Genomic DNA, 18,544 nt, shown 5'->3' on the forward strand with positions numbered 1-18,544 from the left:
CCACCCCAACAAAAGATTCAATTCCATGTTATACAGACCAAAAACACCAAATATTCAATGCATTCTGCTAGAGGCGGCTGTCTTGTTCTCCATAAATGTCTGTGGATAGGCCAGACTCCCATACAGGGTTCAAATGTGCACAGTCAAAAAAACAAAAAAACCACATTTTATTACGTTCACAGGCCGATACAGTCGTGATCACAGTGTTAATAATTGGAAGATGGTTCTCTCCACCTTTAGGTAGGGATAGGAAAATGCCAACAGACAGGAAGTTGTGTATGTGGAAGAGTTGATTTATTCTGCAACAGTGAAACCTTCTGATGAAACAAACCCCTTCCCCTTTGGAACAGTCCCTCATTTAGGTGTATGGCGCAACCTTCCAGGAAGGTAAGCAGGTATTTTGGATCCATCTGACCTTGATCACTTCCCATTTTCTTGGTTCCTCTTTAAGTTTTAAGAACACACCTGTGCAATATTGGGACTTCAGCCTTTTTTTTAACAAGACATATCCGTATGTGCTTTGTTTTATTCTTTCAGGACAGGAATGTGAATGTTCCTGGGGTTCTTCTTGCCCTTAACTGCCTGCTTTAATTAAAACAAGCCCACCGACAATTTATACACGTGTTGTTCATGTCAACAGAGAGGATTTAAGCTGCCAAATGTTATTCTTCTCTTGGGTGATGCAATGGAACAGGGATGTAATAGTGAATGTTGGAAGGAATATGGACACCTGAAATATTCAAGCATAAATGCCTTTCATTGTCTTTGAAATCCATAGATGTGCTATGCCACGGGCATGATTAAAAAAAAAACAAATATGGGGAATGTTTGATAGGTGTAGGGGACTTTTTATCCGTGCAAGGTCTGTCAACAAAGAACAATGCTTCACCTTCCAGTACAACATGGAAGGTGAGGGCAAAGAGAATTCATGGTAGAAGAGTGTGGTTGTTAGTCACTTTTTTCTTTTTTGTTCCCTTAAACAAAGAAAAGACAAAAGTTCTGGTCTCTTCCAACAGGAGTCTGATATGTAAAAATCGATCAAATTATGCTTTCTATCATCATCTCATTTCTGGTAGGATTAAAAAAGTCACACTGGGAATTCCTGCATGGCAGGCTGATGCTGAAAGCAAGGAACCAGTGGTGGTAGTAATGACTCTAGAAAGAAGCCAGTCAAGTAGTGAACTGGGAAGAAGAGCTTCAGGAGAGAACACCCCCCCCCGTACATTATTTTGTGAAACTTATATTCAGTTTTGTAAATCCACCCCCCCTTCATTTTTATCATAAAAACATCTAGCAACTAAAATTAGTGTTTAATATTTTTTTTCCTTCTCATCACAGAAGAGAAAACTGTTTATCAGCACATTCATTCATGATAAATACCAATCCTCAGGTCTGAATGGGACTTCCCGCTTACAAAAAGTTATTTTTCCAGCATGATATGATTTTGTAGAAACAACAATGACAAGAGGATTCCAAAGCTTGCAAGTTCGGACAGCGTTATATTTTAGCAGAGCTACTGGAGTATATTGGTGCTCACAAGCTCTTTCATGGGAACTCCTCAGCCAGCTGAGAGGACCAATCAAGTTCTTAACTTAAAAAGAAAAACACTCCAAGAAAAACAGCAATCACATATTCCAGGAAAAAAAAATTACAGTCACCCATAAACTTGACAATCTGATAACATCACCCAATTAGCTCCTTGTGACAACACTGTGATAAGTCTGCATGGTGTGAAGGTCGTTTGAAACTCTGAGGACAGAGATGCCACATTTTGCAACACATAAACGTTTATACTGGTCCGGATTTCTCTCTCTAAGCCGCAAGCAACATCAGCCTGATTGTAGCATCGCCTGCTGCCAGTCCGGTAATTCAACTTTATTCCATAGAGACAAATGGGAAATTAAAACACACGCATGGCATTCCCGTAGCAGCTAGTTATTTCTTATGTAGACAGAAAAACTTTGCATCAGAATGAAAGCACATAGCAATGATCCTTCTATCAATGATTCTTCTTTCTCATGAACAGGAGAGTGTTAACATGGACTGATTATAGCCAGAATAGTAGGTGGGTAGCATAGTTTGGTAAAAGATCAAGGATTGCCAAATGGTTCTCTCTCTCTCTCTCTCTCTCTCTTTTTCTGGACACTGCAGGCCACCGTTCACATTTGGAGACCCATAAACTCTCAAATAGAGAAACCAGGAGACAGCCCTATTATTGAGCGAGGTACACAGCGCTAGACTCCAAGAGGATACCAGTAGAAGGGAACCATCCTAAGGAACACAGAAGATCTTGAATGTGACAAAACACGTTGTTAAACAAGCTAGCAGATATTAAACACATGTCAAATAGAGCCTGTGGATATCCAGTGATCACCTTGCTTTTTGGTGGTAACAATGGTGTATTCTGCACAAAATGAAGGATTTGTATTTTCAACAAAGATGGGCAAATTATTCTTTCATTTGTGCAGAGCACGAATTGGGAAGAAGAATCTGTCCATCTGCGTTGCTGCTTTTACTGACCAATTACAGCCAACTGGGTATACCGTGTGAAAATTTTCCTGTGTAGAAAAGGTGGGGGAGAGGGAGAGAGATGCCCATGTCTAGAACACAACAGTTGCTCATAATTTAAGGAGTGAAATTTCCCCTCCCTAGGGTGAGATTGTTAGAAAGTATAACATGATTTCAACCTTCTGTCTCCAATATACAAATAAATTATCATATAAAGAAAAAACAAACAAACCCTCTTAGCTTAACTTAAAATTGCACGGAGAAAGGTATGGAGCTGTTTGTAACCTATTACAAAAAAAAAACTATTAAAACCAAGGGCTGCTACAAATAATGAGGTAAACTGAAGACTTCCCCAGCAATGCAGCCTTCAGAAAAATGGCTTTATTGGTTTCTCCCCGCCCGCCCCCTCAAGTTCTGGTTTTGCACACCACAGTGTTTTGCTAGTAAAGCACTCAAGAGAACTTATGTATCTTTGTGTGTGTTTGTGACTGTCTGTATATAATATATATACATACATACATACATATAGATTTCTATCCCCCTCAATGTTCCTTGGTGTTTCTACAGATCACGAGGTGGGGACAGCGGCAGATAGACATTTTATTGTAACAGATTTCCAAGAACACCTTTGATCTATTGGCTTTTGGGTACAGGTAACATAAGATTGATCTGTGTGTTTTTTTTTTTTCATTTTGATTTTGGTGGCATATGCTTCTTGCCCAGCACAGAAGGAAGATGCTAATCTCCTAACAAAAGTGAGGCCAGCCCCACTTCCTATTTCCTTGGCAAACCTCTGGTTGACCAAAGTTCATAAATACTTTGTTGAGATTGCGAAAACTGTCAAGATATTTTTTAAATGGGTACAGTACAGCAACAGGGCGAAGAGATGGGCGGCACAATAATGCTATTCAGTGCAGAAAACAAAAACCAAAATCTTCTACACTAGTTCCTATCACAGTGCACACCTGACCGTATCCGGATGCTCAGGAGATGAGTCAAGGTTGTCTGTATTTGGTTATAGGAAAGGCTCTCCGTTTTAAAAATAAAATAACATTTTTAAAAAATCCAAAGTGCATAGTGAAAACAGAGACCTCCTTGTTCCAGTAAGACAGTAACAGCCCGACACTGACATCCTCCCGAGAATGCGTCAGATGTCCTACTTTCTTTCATGACCGAGTGAAGCAGGTGTCTCTATATTCGTCAGCCGGGTAAACACACTTTGCCGGCAAATAGGAGTCCCACTATTGTAAAGAAAATGGATAAAACAAACAGGACGTAAGATGACCCAACCACTGTGTTGTTTGGCAGTTTATAAGGTTGGCCTCCCACTTCATTGATGTAAAATCCTATGGGGAATATTAGGGCTGCCATGCAGAATAGGATCACTGGAAAACAAAAGAGGAAAAAGACACATTAGTGGATTTTGGAAGGACACAGCAGGGTGACAGTTCATAGCACAGGGAAAGCATACAGCTGGCAAGCTTTAGATGTTTCACCTCACTCTGCGTCGGAAGTACCTAAATACCTTTGCTTTCCTGAAACTTTTGAGAGGCAGAAACAAGCTTCACCTTCAAAACTGTCCTAAACAGGCATATGTTTATTCCTTGATTATTTTCATTGCTCCCTCTTTGTCTTGATTGTTGAACATATTGAACTGTTCTTTTATTCCTTCCTCTTTCATTACCTGTTTCTAAGTGTTCTAAATTGTTTTCCCACCAACTTTGTAATGCGAACTGCATGTAGAATTCAATTCAGTTCAAAGGACAGGACAAAAAAGAAAAAGGAACAGGTGGTCAATCCGAGTCCGCAGAAATTTACAGAGATCATTCCCTGAATCAAGGAAGTCGTCACTGGGCCATCTAGCTGAATAATATCTACAATGCTGGTAGTGGCTCTTTAGGGCTTCATCCAGGAGTCTTTCTGGGGCTTGCCTGGAGACGCCAGAGTAACCTCGGCCTTTTGTGTGTATATTGAAGGTTTTACCGTTGATCTGCAGTTCCTGCTAAGCTGCAACACATGCCAGCCAGAACCATCTGTTTTGATTAATATTTTTCTTTCTGCATTCCGTATCTGAAATCTCTTGAGTTCCCAGACTTCTGAGCCAAGGATGAAAGCAAGAACTGTCAGGCACACAATTCCCATGACCAGTAAGTCATGGAAAGGGAATCTCCTGGCAACCAGGCTTAATCTGGTCTACCAGTGTCCCCAGTCTACCTTGTAGAGGTTGCCTAGTTGCTCTTTCCCAAATCTGATCTCCTTCTCCTTAAGATGGAAAAGGGGTAGGTGCAAGAGAAGGCAGAGATCTCAATGTTGTGGTCAGATTTACAGCAGTATTCCCACAGAGGGTAGACAAGTGGGAAGCAAAACACATTCACCTCACTGTGCCTCCATTTGTTGGGATTCAGCCATCTTCCAAAGGGCCATATTGATGTATCCACCTTTCAATGCTGCTCTGCAAGGTCACTGGATGAATCACAGGTAGGATAAGCTGAAGGTGGAGCTTTGGCCAGGAGGCAGTGACACCAGGATACAAGCCACATCCCATGACATTATCTGGCTTGGGGCTGGCAGAGGGCCAGAGAGCTGTCCCACTATCCATGATGTAAGAAACTACAGATGTATGTACAGCTGGAGAATCGTTTGCTCCTCTGTGCACCAGCTGATTTCTTAAGAACATCAGACCAATAAAAATTATTCAGAGGATAACTAAAGTGAGGGTCTTTGTCCCACTGCCACCATAGTGGCCGAACACCCTCCGTAGGCTCACTTTCCCAGAAACCTACTGGGTTTTGTCTTCACTGAGTTTTAGGAGCTGTGTTAAGATTCTTACTAAGCTTATGGATGAGCAACAAATGGTTACCATGTTACCTGCTCTCCACTTTAGATTTGTGGATTTTCACTGTGTGGCCTTGTCTGCCAGTTTCAGTGGTTTTAGCATTCCTTAGGTGGTTAGATTTTTTTTTTTAATCAAAGGTTATCTCAGTGATAGCAATCAAAGGGCAAGATGAACATGCAATAGATAAATGAAACCAGGGCACGCATTTTAAAAAAATACTAATCATGTGAAGCGAAAATTTGCAGTAAGTGTCCTGCCCACAAGCTGGGTGACTGATGAGTGCTCACAACACCTACCTAAAACATATATGGTCTGTTAATCCAAATTTAAAACAACTCTAAAAGGCTTAATTCAGCCTATCCAGACCTCAGTTAAAGCACCGCTAGAGGGAGCTTAAAGCTTTTCCATTCAACTAACGAAGCCTGCTAGGAGATGGCTTGAAAAACAAGTTATTCCAAGGGCTACTTTAGCAGCAGTCTTCTAATTCAAATGGGTTTCTGGATTTCCCATCAATAAATTGACTGCCGAGGTGTATCTGTCATTGACATTGGGGTTTCAGTAAGCAAAGGCTCTGGAGTATCATTTTAGCTCTACATCTATATGTAGTGCAACTTCAGCACTAGCGCCGGGTGCAAACCTGGATTTCACATTAAAGCAGAGTGAGGTGAGAGTTACAGAATGGACTTCCTACTCCTCAGTAAAGGAGGGCGATGGTACTTTTTGATAAGCCTCCAAGTTAAAAGAAATCCTGTTCCCTGCAGAGGATATCGGAAGAGGAAGGGTCTTCTAGCCCATGCAGAGAACGTGAGCACAAGTACACACTTCCTTTCCAAAAAGGATCACCCAAGAAGATGATCCCCATAACTGTGCAGTCCATTCCATTAGTTTACTCTGCTGCATGTAGACTAATTTAGCCATAACTATATGCTGTCAAGCTGATTCAGATGTATAGCAACCTTTTCCATAAGAGCTCCAAAGTGTACCTAGAGAAGGCTTATCATCCTTATTTTGTGGGAGGCGATCCCCTGACCCCACAGCCACATGTTCCTCCTCACAGAGCTACCTGCATGGCTTTTCTTCAGCTATTAAGGAGGGTTTCCTTTAAGAGTGTGAAACAGCCCAGCCAGGCCTTGCTTTTCAGAAAGGTAACACCTGCTAGGTTGGCCATTTGCTATTCTGCCAGCAAAGCAGTCAAAAGGATGTATGCAGAGGCTTTCTGTGCAGAGAGAAGACGATTCAGCTTCCCACCGGGGGGGGGGGGGGACAGAGGATTCACATGAGACTTTGGGATACCAGGAAGAGCATCAAAACACTGCAGGCTAGGCAGCATTTCAGGTGCTCTTTTGATGACATCCCAAAAGTCAAGGGGACTTGCAAAGGTCTGGCCGGCAGCCAGTATCTACTCCAGAGCTGAAAAAGCACACTTACTTCCAGTGAATGCTATCCAGCGTGCGTATTTAGATGCTTCTCTTCGCCAGTGCGAAGCCACTAGCAAGCCACATGTGACAGTCAGTGAAATGATGCCCATGATGATGAAAAATAAGGTGGTGACCCACTCAGGAGGCAACCGTGGAGGAATACAGGTTCTGTCACGTCCATGAATGGTTTGACATTGTCGCACAAGGCCAACTGTAAGAGCACCTGAAATGATATACACGACAAACCATTAATGGAAGTTTTGGGGAAAGGAGCCCTATACTTGCCTTTCTCTCCTTCCAGAAATCAGAACATTCAGAAGAGCCTGGCTGGATCAGAATTGGAAGTCAATTTCATCTAGAATGCTATCTCCTCATCCAAGCCAACAAGATGTGTTTGAGAAGCCAACAAGGTGGACTATGATCTGTTGTTGATCCTCATACTGCCTCATGTAGCCTTCATGACTACCTGTAGCTTCTAAAGACAAGATAGTACAGGTGATCCAGTAGTATGGTAATATATGGAAGCATAATCCTAGAGCAGTGGTTCCCAACCCCCACCATTAGCTGTGCTGGTCAGGATTTCTGGGAGTTTTAGTCCAAGACTATCTGGTGAATCAAGGTTGAGAACCACTCCTCTAGAGGCTAGAAACCTGTGTCCATTCAGATGGTACTAGACTCCAAAGCCCATCATCCCAAATACCCTGCATTCCAATTGTGAAGGATGAAAGGAGTTACAGTCCAGTAACATCTGATGGATCGCAGATTCCCCACCCCTGCTCTACTCCTTTTACTAAGTAGGTAAAACGTCTACAGCTCCTTCCATTCAAATGAAGAAGGGAAGAGAAGGGAAAGATTAATGCAAACTAGAAACCCAACTAAAATCATCAGGTGATCTCATATTCTGCATTCACATGTAATAGTGAGCCATGTTTTAGCATTACAAGGACAAGCTGCAGTTAGGTAAAGATCACACACTTACTTTCTATCCCAACACAACCACAATATGGAAGGCATCCACTTTAAATTAATAATCATTTAGCATTATCTAAATGCACTAAGTTGTTAATATTAATGATAGTTTGTGGATAGAAGCCATTTTCAAACAACCATCTATTTTCAACAAACCAAACTCGATTCAAATGACATGACAATCTATAGTTTGCAATTAATTTAAATGAAACATTAAAACTTCCCAACGTCTTGCAGTCACACTGGAGAAGCAGTCACACACAGGCTCCCAAACCTGGCTTCAGATAATTCTTGCAATACTAAATCGTACAGTTTGCCATTATGAATAAATACACCCATTGTCGACTTCACAGGGAAACATACACACACAGAGATTTTCATAAGCAACAATCAGAACCTAGATGGCTGTGAGGAACTCAAATAACAATAAGCCCAGGTAATTCAAGAAGGAGTTTCCTAAACAACTCCATCTGTTTCGGGCTGAAGCTCAACAGCATACATGCATGCTATCTTCAGTTTCCTATGGCATGTTTTTGTCTTGCTGGAAGCCAACAGAATTATCCCTTGTCCAATATTGCTAGCTGCACACAGTCTTGCCTATGTTTACAAACTAGCTCCTCCTGCAACCATATGTGGCATAATGATGTTCAAAATCATGAACAATCAATCATTTGGGCAGGGCTAGCCATAAACCACAAACTAGAGCTAAGCTGGCACCATGGTCTCCTATTAAAGGCTTCACCTCCAGGCATGAAATCAGCTGAATTTTCCAAGTTACCTAAAGGTGATGACACACATCTCTGTAATGGCTACACTGCATAGCAATTTCCTTTAAAGAACATATCATTAAAATCAGTTCTCCCACACACAGCCTACGCTGGAGAGCTGCACAGACTGTGGCCACATGAGAAAAGTCACTCTTTACAGCTCTGAAAGCCATACACAGATGCGAACCACTATTCCAATTGTTACAGATGTCCTAATGATTTCCCATTGTGTGCAGCCTTAATTTTCCAGGATAATTAACAGAAGAAGGCTGTGTAATGAATACACTTCATGTGGCAATAGCAGATTCGTTCTAAATCACTTAATTCAGAAAAGGAATAGACCACTGCAACGTGCCTTAGTGTGTACAGTGGTAAAAAAAAAAATTCAAATGTTTTATATGTTTTATATTAGCTAATAGCAAGGAATTCTGGCTTGAACGGAATTAAAGTTTGTGTATTCAAGATGCAAATGATCTGATAACTTGAGACCAATTACAAAACAACTGCCACAAACCTGCAAATATTATTTGAAATTGTGCAACTTTTCTCCCCAATGTCTTTCCCTCCGGTTTACATTCATCCCAAAGGCTCCTTTTGGGGTCAGAAGCAAAGTTCCCGCTAAGATGCACATGAACGCATGCACTCTCAGAGCTGTGCATGAGCAGCTGGCTTGCTTACTTCCTGTTTTGGATGAAACCCCATCCCCTGCATGTGGACGGGCTGTGACCAAAAATTACAAGGGATGTTGGGCAGCAGTTATTGCTCCATGTGGAAAATGAGCCTATGCAGAACTTGAGGTCTGGGAAAGAAACAGGGTTAAGGAAAACAACAGGTTGCTAGGGCATCTAGGCCATCAGACTGAGGGCAAGAGGGCAAGAAATGTACACCACTGTAATGGAAGCTTCCCTTTTGAGGAGTCAGAGTCATACTGAATACAGAGGTTACACTTTGCAGTAGCTGCCTGAATCTGAGAGGGAATGATAACAATACCATTGTAGAACAATTCTAAAGCCTGTTGCAAGCCAAAAGAAAATGATCCTTTTGTCCTGTTAGATAATACCATTAGCCACTCTGAGCTTTGGAGGTTTAACATGGGCAATACGAAATAACTGATGTGGCTAATCAGCTTAAAAGACAGTACACTGAGCAGAACTGTGAATCTTGCCATTTTAATTGCCCTAATTTCCTCTCAACACAAATGAAACAAAGACTTCTGTAACCTAAATGTCATGAATATAGAATAACATATGTCAGTCGTCAGAATCACCAATGCAAGGTGCTATACCTTCCAGAAGGACAAAAATTATATATACACACATATATGCATAAACGGTCTGGAAGGGGAAAAACGAGCTTCCTGGAGTCATTTTGGAAATATAGTTGAGCTTTATCCTCTGTGGTGTTCCATGGAGGAAACTGGTTCATTCCAGAAAACCAAACCACTGACCAAAGTAATGGCTGATGTTTGTATTGCAGGGGCCAGGTGGGATCTCAGCATCTCTCAAAGACTATGTTTCCCTTCGACCAATGAATACATGGCTTTCTAACACATACCACGGCTACGATCAGTAAGTCCGGACTGCAAACTTCTGTTATGTCAATGCAGTTATAAATCAAGAAGAAGGAGAGGAGGAGGAGGGAAAAAAAACTGATTTTGGCAAACATTAGAGCAGCCCTACTTGTTGAATTCAGTGTCCACCTAGTTCTTGGAGGAAAGCTTCCAGGGAGCTTAAAATCGGGACGTGAGGGCAACATGCCTCCTGTAGCCTTAATCACCTTTCCCAACTGGTGTTCAGAGAATGGCAAATGAAGTGAATTATGATACAGAAGGTGGCAGATTCAGACCTCTTCAAACTTGACTCTATAAAGGAAGCCATAGGCTTGAGTTTGTAAGACCTGAACAGGGCAGTTTGAAGACGGGGTTATTCTGGAGACCACTCATTCATAAAGGCACCATAACTCAAAGGCAACTTGACAGCACGTAACAACAACACTTTTCTGGCTCATCCCATCTACACTACGGGAATGATAATGGCTTACTTCAGAGGACGGTTGTAAGAATTACCAGGATGATATATAGACATGTGAACAATGTGAGTGTTACATAAATGCTAAATATTATTATAGACATCATACCAGGGATGATAGCTGTCAACACAGCATGAATTTTACCTGAACTACTTTCCAAGGAGGTGCAAGCCAAACTTGTCACAGTGACTTTCAAATGATACACTGTGTAGTTATGACGTAGTTGCCTTCTCTATTGTTCTATGATGATGATGATAGTAGTGTGCCGTCAATTCAATTCTGTCTTTTCAAGGTTCTGTAGGTAGTGGTTTACCATTCCCTTCTTCTGGGAGCGTCCAGGGCCTGTACAGCTTGCCCAAGGCCATACAGGCTGGCTCTTCTCCTGGGATGCCCCAATGGAAAACAGAACTCCTAACCTCTGGCTCCACAACCAGACAGCTGGCTCACTGAGCTATCCAGCTCGCCTGCATGTCTTAGATCTACCACCAATTTCACTGGGTAATCCACCAGGTTTGGTATTTATTTTTGCCCACTCCATACCACGTGATAGTTTTACAAATCCAAAGATTGTCCCCTATTAGTTTAATTAAATCATCAAATATCATTACTATGTCCATGTGATTTAAATCTTTGCCCCAATACTTGACTTTCTTGCCAAAAAGCTGAACTAAGAATGGAGGGAAAGTGCTCCAAAGTATTGATAATTTTCTTCTCTTCGTCTTTTCCAGCTCTACAATACCCTTCTTGAACACAGATCCCTTCTATGTAAGCTTTACAATCTCCACAGAGCTCACAGTCTACAATACAAAGCATGGAAATAGGTCCCTCCCCACTATACCAATTAAAAATGGAAGAAAAATCATCAACAACTCAATTCTCTTCTCTAGAAGGGCTTGAAGCAAATTAATAAAGCTTAAACAATAAATCAATGCTTAAATCCTAGCCAATTAGAGATCCTTGGGCAGGAAGCAGGAAGTCTGGAATTGCTAGGCTGTAAAGGCACGTGGTGGCGCTGTGGGCTAAACCGCAGAAGCCTGTGCTGCAGGGTCAGAAGACCAAGCATAGTCTTTTTGTCTTTTTTATATTTTCCTTTTTTTTAATGTTTTATGGTTTTTTGTATGTTAGAGATTATTAATTAATAAAATTAAAAAAAAGAAGACGACCAAGCAGTCGTAAGATTGAATCCACGCAACGAAGTGAGCGCCCGTCACATGTCCCAGCTCCCGCCAACCTAGCGGTTCGAAAGCATGCAAATGCAAGTAGATAAATAGGGACCACCTCGGTGGGAAGGTAACAGCGTTCCGTGTCTACGTTGCACTGGCCATGTAACCACGGAAGATTGTCTTCGGACAAAAACGCTGGCTCTATGGCTTGGAAACGGGGATGAGCACCGCCCCCTAGAGTCGAACACGACTGGACAAAAATTGTCAAGGGGAACCTTTACCTTAAAGGCTATGCAGGAGGGGATGTCTAGAAGACTTCTGCTCAACAGGAAATCCTGCATAGTCTCTCTCTCTCTCTCTCTCTCACACACACACACATACACACACACACACACAGACAGAGAGAGAGAGAGAGAGAGAGAGAGACAGACAGACAGACAGAGAGTTCTAGCTTTTACAAAGTAACCAAAACACATACCATGAATTTCAATAAAATTAAAGCAAATGTCATGGCCACTAGGGTTTCACACTGTCCAAATTTGGGGGAAGAATCTACAAAAGGGGAAGAAGAATGTCCGCAACCCACTTATGACAAAGTATTTCCCTATCATTTGTAGAGAACAGAGGGAGGCCTCTTCACTGCCCTGCCCTAGATCTTAGTATGGGAGGCTGAATTCCAACAGTTCTTGTGAGAGGCAGGACCCTGACAATTCAACCTCTGTTCAAGACAACAACTCTCAAAAGCCAACATTGTTCTGGTTACAGTTTAATTGAGAACTGTGCAAGGGTTGCGCTCCTCCTTCCTTGAAAGAGTTGTTTTCTTTGGATGAATTCAAAGTGGCAAAAATGTGTTCTCTGTTTTCCATTCGACAGGGCTGCACCTACCAAGATGTTCTGAATAGGCAGAGCTAAGTTGATGCAAACTCTTGGGTATTAAAGTTGACATTTCTCTTTCTGAATATTCTGAAATCATATGCTGAAAGGAATACAGTTATTTTGGAGAATAATGTAGTTAAAATGAGGTTATATTTCATAAGGAATGTAGCAGGATTAAAGTTACTTTATTGTAATGAGCACTGTTTTCTAACTACTGTCACAAATTGTTTTCGAAAGGCACATTCTGTCATTTTTAGGGGCATTTACAGTTTTTTAAAATTCTCTTATCAAACCTATCCTCTTATAAAAGCAACTAACCCCACGCCCAAACAATGCAGTTGTACAAAAGGCAACATAACAAGTTGTTTCTCCAATTGTGCAACAAGTAACAACAGTAAGAGGTCACTTCTTCAAACTCTGCATCCACAATTATATTGGTGTTCATGTCAAGTCTGCTTAGCTTGCCACAGCAAATTGTTGTAAATAGACTAGGAGCTCAAGTGTGTCTTGGGCACCTGCCTAGTCATAATCAAAATACACACCAGCACCTCATTAATTAGCCATGGCAATTCACACAATCGAATGCCAATAATAACTGAATTCCAGCCTGTAACAAGCAATGAATTGCTCCCTTTTTTTTACCCATTTGAGGGAATGACTTAGCGAATGTGGCTAGAGGAGTCAACCACATGTGGGAAGACCAGGATCTTCTGAAACAGCTTTCCAGTCTCAAATAACTCATTACGCAAAAAGGAGAACTCCTAGTAGAATTTGAAGTTGCATAAAAATAAAGACAGCATAGAGGTGCAAGTACGGTACCCTTCAGATGCTATAAGAACTGGTAAGCCTAACATCTGGGAGAGTGTCTTATGTCACTGTGGGATAAAGCTGGATTCCTCAAGGCTCTAGTTCTGCTGTGATTGACACACATTGACACAGGCTATTTTAAAGCAATGAACGGGAAAGTTACAGTTGACACCCATGAGAACTTGCCACACAGCCTGAGGACAATGAATCATCGTTGAAAGCTTGCTGTTTCTTTTTTTGTTTGTTTGTTTTTGGTGATCCAATAAAGGTATCATCCGTATTGTTTTGGGGACCACAAGGCCTTTTCCTGATTTTTAATGAATGGTGAAAACGGATTCCTTGGCTAATCCTAAAAATGCAAATACTGTGGAAAATACAGCGGAAGTTATACTCTTTCACTTATGTACAAAGACAAACATGAATTATGATTATATGAATGTACGTCGCAGAGCAAGCACAACTTCCTCTGTGACCAAAGCACGTTTTTAATTTATTGTTCATATGAATCTGAATATTGCTGCTCCTAGACTCTGGAACACCCTCTCAGAGGCTGGCCCCATCATTGCTGTCTTTCTGCAAGCAGGCAAAGACCTTTCTCTTCAGGCAGGATTTCCCTTAATAACTGGTGGTCTGAAAATGGTTTTTTAAAAAAATTAATTATTTTGCTCTGTTGTTTTAAATTTATTTCAGTATTGATTTTATTACTTTTTTAAAATGTATACTTGTATAATTATTTTTTTAATATTTTTATAGCTACTGTTTTTGGCTTCTACATATTGTATTTTAAATTATGTAAGCCGCCTTGGGTTCTTTTTAAGGAGAAAGGCGGGATAAAAATATTTTAATTGTGTACACGTACACACACACACACACACACACACACACACACACACACACACACACACACACAAGTTTCATACCAAGTGAAACCTTAAGCGCAGTCAATTATTTCCTTGTGTTTTTAGAAACCCAAATGATTCATGCTACAGGAAATCTTAGCACTTGAATCTATTTCCAACATTTGATGGCTACAATTCAAAACGCTACATATATTTTGACATTACAGTTTTCATGAACAATTTAGAAATGGGTGAACAATGAGAAGCTGCCTGCAATTTGAGATGGTGACCCAATCTTGAGCAATTTAAAGAGATTTGAGTGCAGTGAGAAAACTATTAATGGTCTAATAAATTTTATTAGTGGTCTAATGAAAGTGTCCCATCCTTCTACATTCGTGTAATGTAATGACCACACTGCTTTATTTGTTTTTTTTAATTGAGATTTATTTCATCAAGATGCAAGATAGCTTTGACAGCTAAAACTACTTCTGACTCCATCCCATCATCAACGTGCCATCCGACTGCAGTTTCCTAGGTAACAAGGATGCACATGCAATGAAAAAGAAGAGGACAGATCCTGGCACCTGCTTCTTCCCCCCATTTAACACCTCTGAATTATTCAAAGTGTCACAGGGCTGAGAGTATGGCATTAACGGCCACTCCTCCCTCTCCTACAGACAAATTGTCAGAAATAATGTGCAACACCAGAAGGCAGATGTGCAGGTTGTTCTGAAGAGCACAGAAATAGGAACGAACGCCCCCATCTATGAACAGTAGGTAACAGCGCATGTTTCGATCTAAATGGAGCCTCCTTCTGTCCATGCATCTTAAGACTATAATTTGATTCAAAACATACTAAATGGAGACTTTCTTTCACAAAAGCTTCTGACAGGTGGACTTCATCGATTAAGAGGCAGGCAGGCTCAAATTTGTGCCTCGAATTTCTAAATCTTCCTTCCACAACATTCAAATCTTGTTCAACATACTGAAAACAGTTGCTTAATGTTAAGAAGATTAAGAAAAGGTTTCCTAACGCATAGAGACAATGGAACCAATTGCCTTAGGATGTGGTGAGCTCTCCAACACTGGAGGCATTTAACAGAAAGTTAGACACCCACCTGTCAGGTGTATTTTGACTTGCATTCTTTCACTGAGTAGGAGGTTAGACTTGATGGCCTTATAAGCCCTTTCCAACTCCATTATTCTGTGAGTTTGTATCTTGTATTCAAGCAAGGGAAGACATACTGTTCAGATGCTGGCAGACAACCATCAACAACTCTGGTCAAAACAGTCAATGACAAGAGATGACAGGAACTACAGTCCACCTTCTGGAAGAATGCAACATGTTCACCAATGCTTAAAACAACCAGGCAGCATTTAGATGCTGAACTAAAATCATCTTCTTCAAACTAGCATTTAATCCATGATGGATATTTCTATTTTTTAATCTATTTTTTTTATCATCTTGACCCTATTTGGTTGATTTTTTAAAATTATAAAAATTGCGGTTTTATTAATGGCTTTTGTTTTTAGATTTGGAAATCATTCTGAGGACTTTGCCAGTTGGGTAGCACATAAACATTTCAGGGTGGATAAAAATCAATGATTTAAAAAACAAAAAGGAAAAGACTGATTTGATTTAAATCAAATCTACACTGAAACACTTATACAATAGTACCTCAGTTTATGAAATTAATGCGTTATTACGGGACATTACATAAAGCGAAATTTTTGTAAACCAGAACGCGGATTGCCATAGAAACGGGGGCGGCGCTTTGGCAATGTCTCCTGGGGAAAGTGTCTGCACAAACCGAAAAAAACATAAACCGAGGCATTGTTTTCAATAGATTTCCATTTGTACTCAGAAAATTACATTAACTGAGGTGTTCGTAAATCGAGGTACTACTGTACAGAGAAATGGATAAAACATTCCTACAGACAGTAGATCCCAGCCAAGAGATGAGAAGAAATAGACAAAGACCTGATGGCATGATTCATATTTGTTAAGCTAAATTAATGTAGCTGCAGCTAATCATCACCAAGAACTGACGTCTTAGAAATTAACAAAACATACTAAACCCATTATAAGCCTCCAAGTATAACAACTCAATTCATTCTTTTCTTTCTTTAATCGTACCAGAGCGTTGCATGATTTTAAATTATGGACGCATATGAAATATTAGCAAAATTAAAAACAAACAAAAATGTTAAGATAATTAGACTACTTCAATAGCGTCATCTTGGCCACTTGCTAGGTCTTCTTTTGTACATGTGGTGGGGCATAAACTGCATGAACACAAGTGCTGCACTGACTGAATTTCTCCAGTGTTACCAAAACTTTGTTCTGCTTGCAAGCAGTGCCATTTTATTTCATTATTCTTCTATCTTCCTTCTCCCTTTCAAAGTCTATTAAGTAACTTCCAGAAGGTCTTGCAAGAGTCTTGTCCTTTTGGGAGACACTGTTCGCCCTTCATCCATTCAGCAAGATGCGATGCTCTCACCCTCCACAGGTTTAGCCTGGCCTCTTCTGGTTTCATATTTAGAGCTTGAGATGTGTGCAGAAAACTTTTCCTTGATTTTAGCCATAGAGGGTTGGTGTCCGTGAAATGCATGAGCTTAGTGCTGTATTACCTTAATTCGTTAAATGTAGCAAGTTCATTAAATGACATGCAAAATTACCATTGTTTACCTGCACTGAAACATGCATATTTCTGTATTCCTTTTTCATCTATGAAACATTTCTCAGGAACCCATTTTTCAGTGTTCCACTACAGCTATGTGGCCCCTTTTCTAGAGACAGTCCTAGAAAACTGCAATTTCCGGTGCAGATCTCCTGCCTTCCATGCTATCAATACTTTAAAAAGTAAAACAAAATGCCTATATCCACTCATCATGCACTTCACTACCACAGTGGTGCCTTGCTTAACGACGTTAATTCGTTCCAGCAAAATCGCTGTAGAGCGAAAACATCGTAAAGTGAAAATAAAAAACCCACTGAAACGCATTAAAACCTGGGCTAAAAACTCACAGTCCAGCGAAGATCCTCAATACAGCGGCCATTTTCGGTGCCTGTATAGCGAGGAATCCATCACTATGCACAGCGGGGAGCCATTTTGAGCACCCGGCAGCCATTTTGAAAACCCGACGATCAGCTGCTTTGATCATCGTAATGCGAAGAATTGGTTCCTGAAGCCGGAAAAAATCGGTTTCTTCGCAAAAGAAAAAAAAACATTTAAAACATCGTTTTGCGATCGCAAAAACATCATTGTGAAGTGGATTCGTCATAATGCGGGGTAATCGTTAAGCGGGGCACGACTGTATTATCATTGGTATTAGTGTAAGCAGTAACATTTATATTCCAAGCTGAAGGTAGTCCGTGTGGGTTCCCTCTTCCCATTTTATCCTCATCAGAACCTGTGACATAGGTCAGGTGGAGAGAATATTATTTGCCCACTTACATGCCTCACTGGGAGCTAGAACCCAGATCTCCTAAGTCTGTCCATTATTTTAACCACAACACCACCCATCTCCAGTGTCTTCTAGTTTGTTTCCAGAGAGACAGGAAGGACTTCAAATTTAGACCGTTTGCTGGGAAGCACAACGAAGACTTTGTTGAGCTCTCCCCATCACATAGCAAAGTGAATTGTTTGGCTCAGTGACTACTCTTCTTTAGGACAAAGCATTAATCAACTGCCTGTCCTGCAAATTAATATGATGAATTATCCTGGCCATCAGTTCTTTAGTGTTAAAAGTGCTGCGAGAGTCACAACTGACCTTGAGATCTGGAACTTATTATTTTGGAATAGCAAGAGGCTGCAAAATGGAAAGAAGCACACATACAGATGTCAAGTGACTTCAAGGCACACTTGACAGAGCAGAGGAACTCTTCTGCCTTCAGAGTCTTCTGTCTTCAGCAGCCTGCCCTCTGAGCACCACCTTCCAGTTGGAAGAATCCTGGCCCTTGCTTTAGGGCAGCTGAGCCAGAATCTACAAGAGGCCACGTTAACTGTTCTGCTCCAGCACGAGCAAGCTATATTCACAGAAGTGTAAAATGATTCCAGGCAAGAGCAAGCATCAAAAGAACAAAATCAAACACACAGAGTCACAGTTTACAGAATGAAAGAGATTCCCTGGGATGTCAAAGGCAGGGATAGGAAGGAGCAAAGCTGACTTTAAACCTCATTTGGGTGTCTCTTGTCTTGGCCAGGAAATTAAATGCTCACTCCTTCACTCCTAAGTACAGTTACAGTGGGTGCCCACTTTCTGCATGCAGATGGTAAACATTGTTAGTTTATTGTCCCATTTGCCAATTCAGGTCATTCCAACACAATTC

At 40.9% G+C, this 18,544-nt stretch overlaps 1 protein-coding gene across 1 annotated transcript in view; it reads right to left on the reverse strand.

Moving 5' to 3' along the window:
* Window positions 1–503: 503 nt before the first annotated feature.
* MOSMO (modulator of smoothened) overlaps window positions 504–18,544 on the reverse strand; it is a 51,101-nt gene continuing 33,060 nt past the window's right edge. The window contains exons 2-3 of the mRNA XM_020799571.3: window positions 6,773–6,985; window positions 504–3,893 (exon numbers count right to left, since the gene is read on the reverse strand). Of these exons, the coding sequence (XP_020655230.1) occupies window positions 3,709–3,893; window positions 6,773–6,985 (398 nt within the window). The 3' untranslated portion in view covers window positions 504–3,708. The remainder of the gene's footprint in view (window positions 3,894–6,772; window positions 6,986–18,544) is intronic.

This window comes from Pogona vitticeps, chromosome 13 (genome assembly GCF_051106095.1).
Source record: "Pogona vitticeps strain Pit_001003342236 chromosome 13, PviZW2.1, whole genome shotgun sequence".
Classification (NCBI taxonomy): Eukaryota; Metazoa; Chordata; class Lepidosauria; order Squamata; family Agamidae; genus Pogona; species Pogona vitticeps.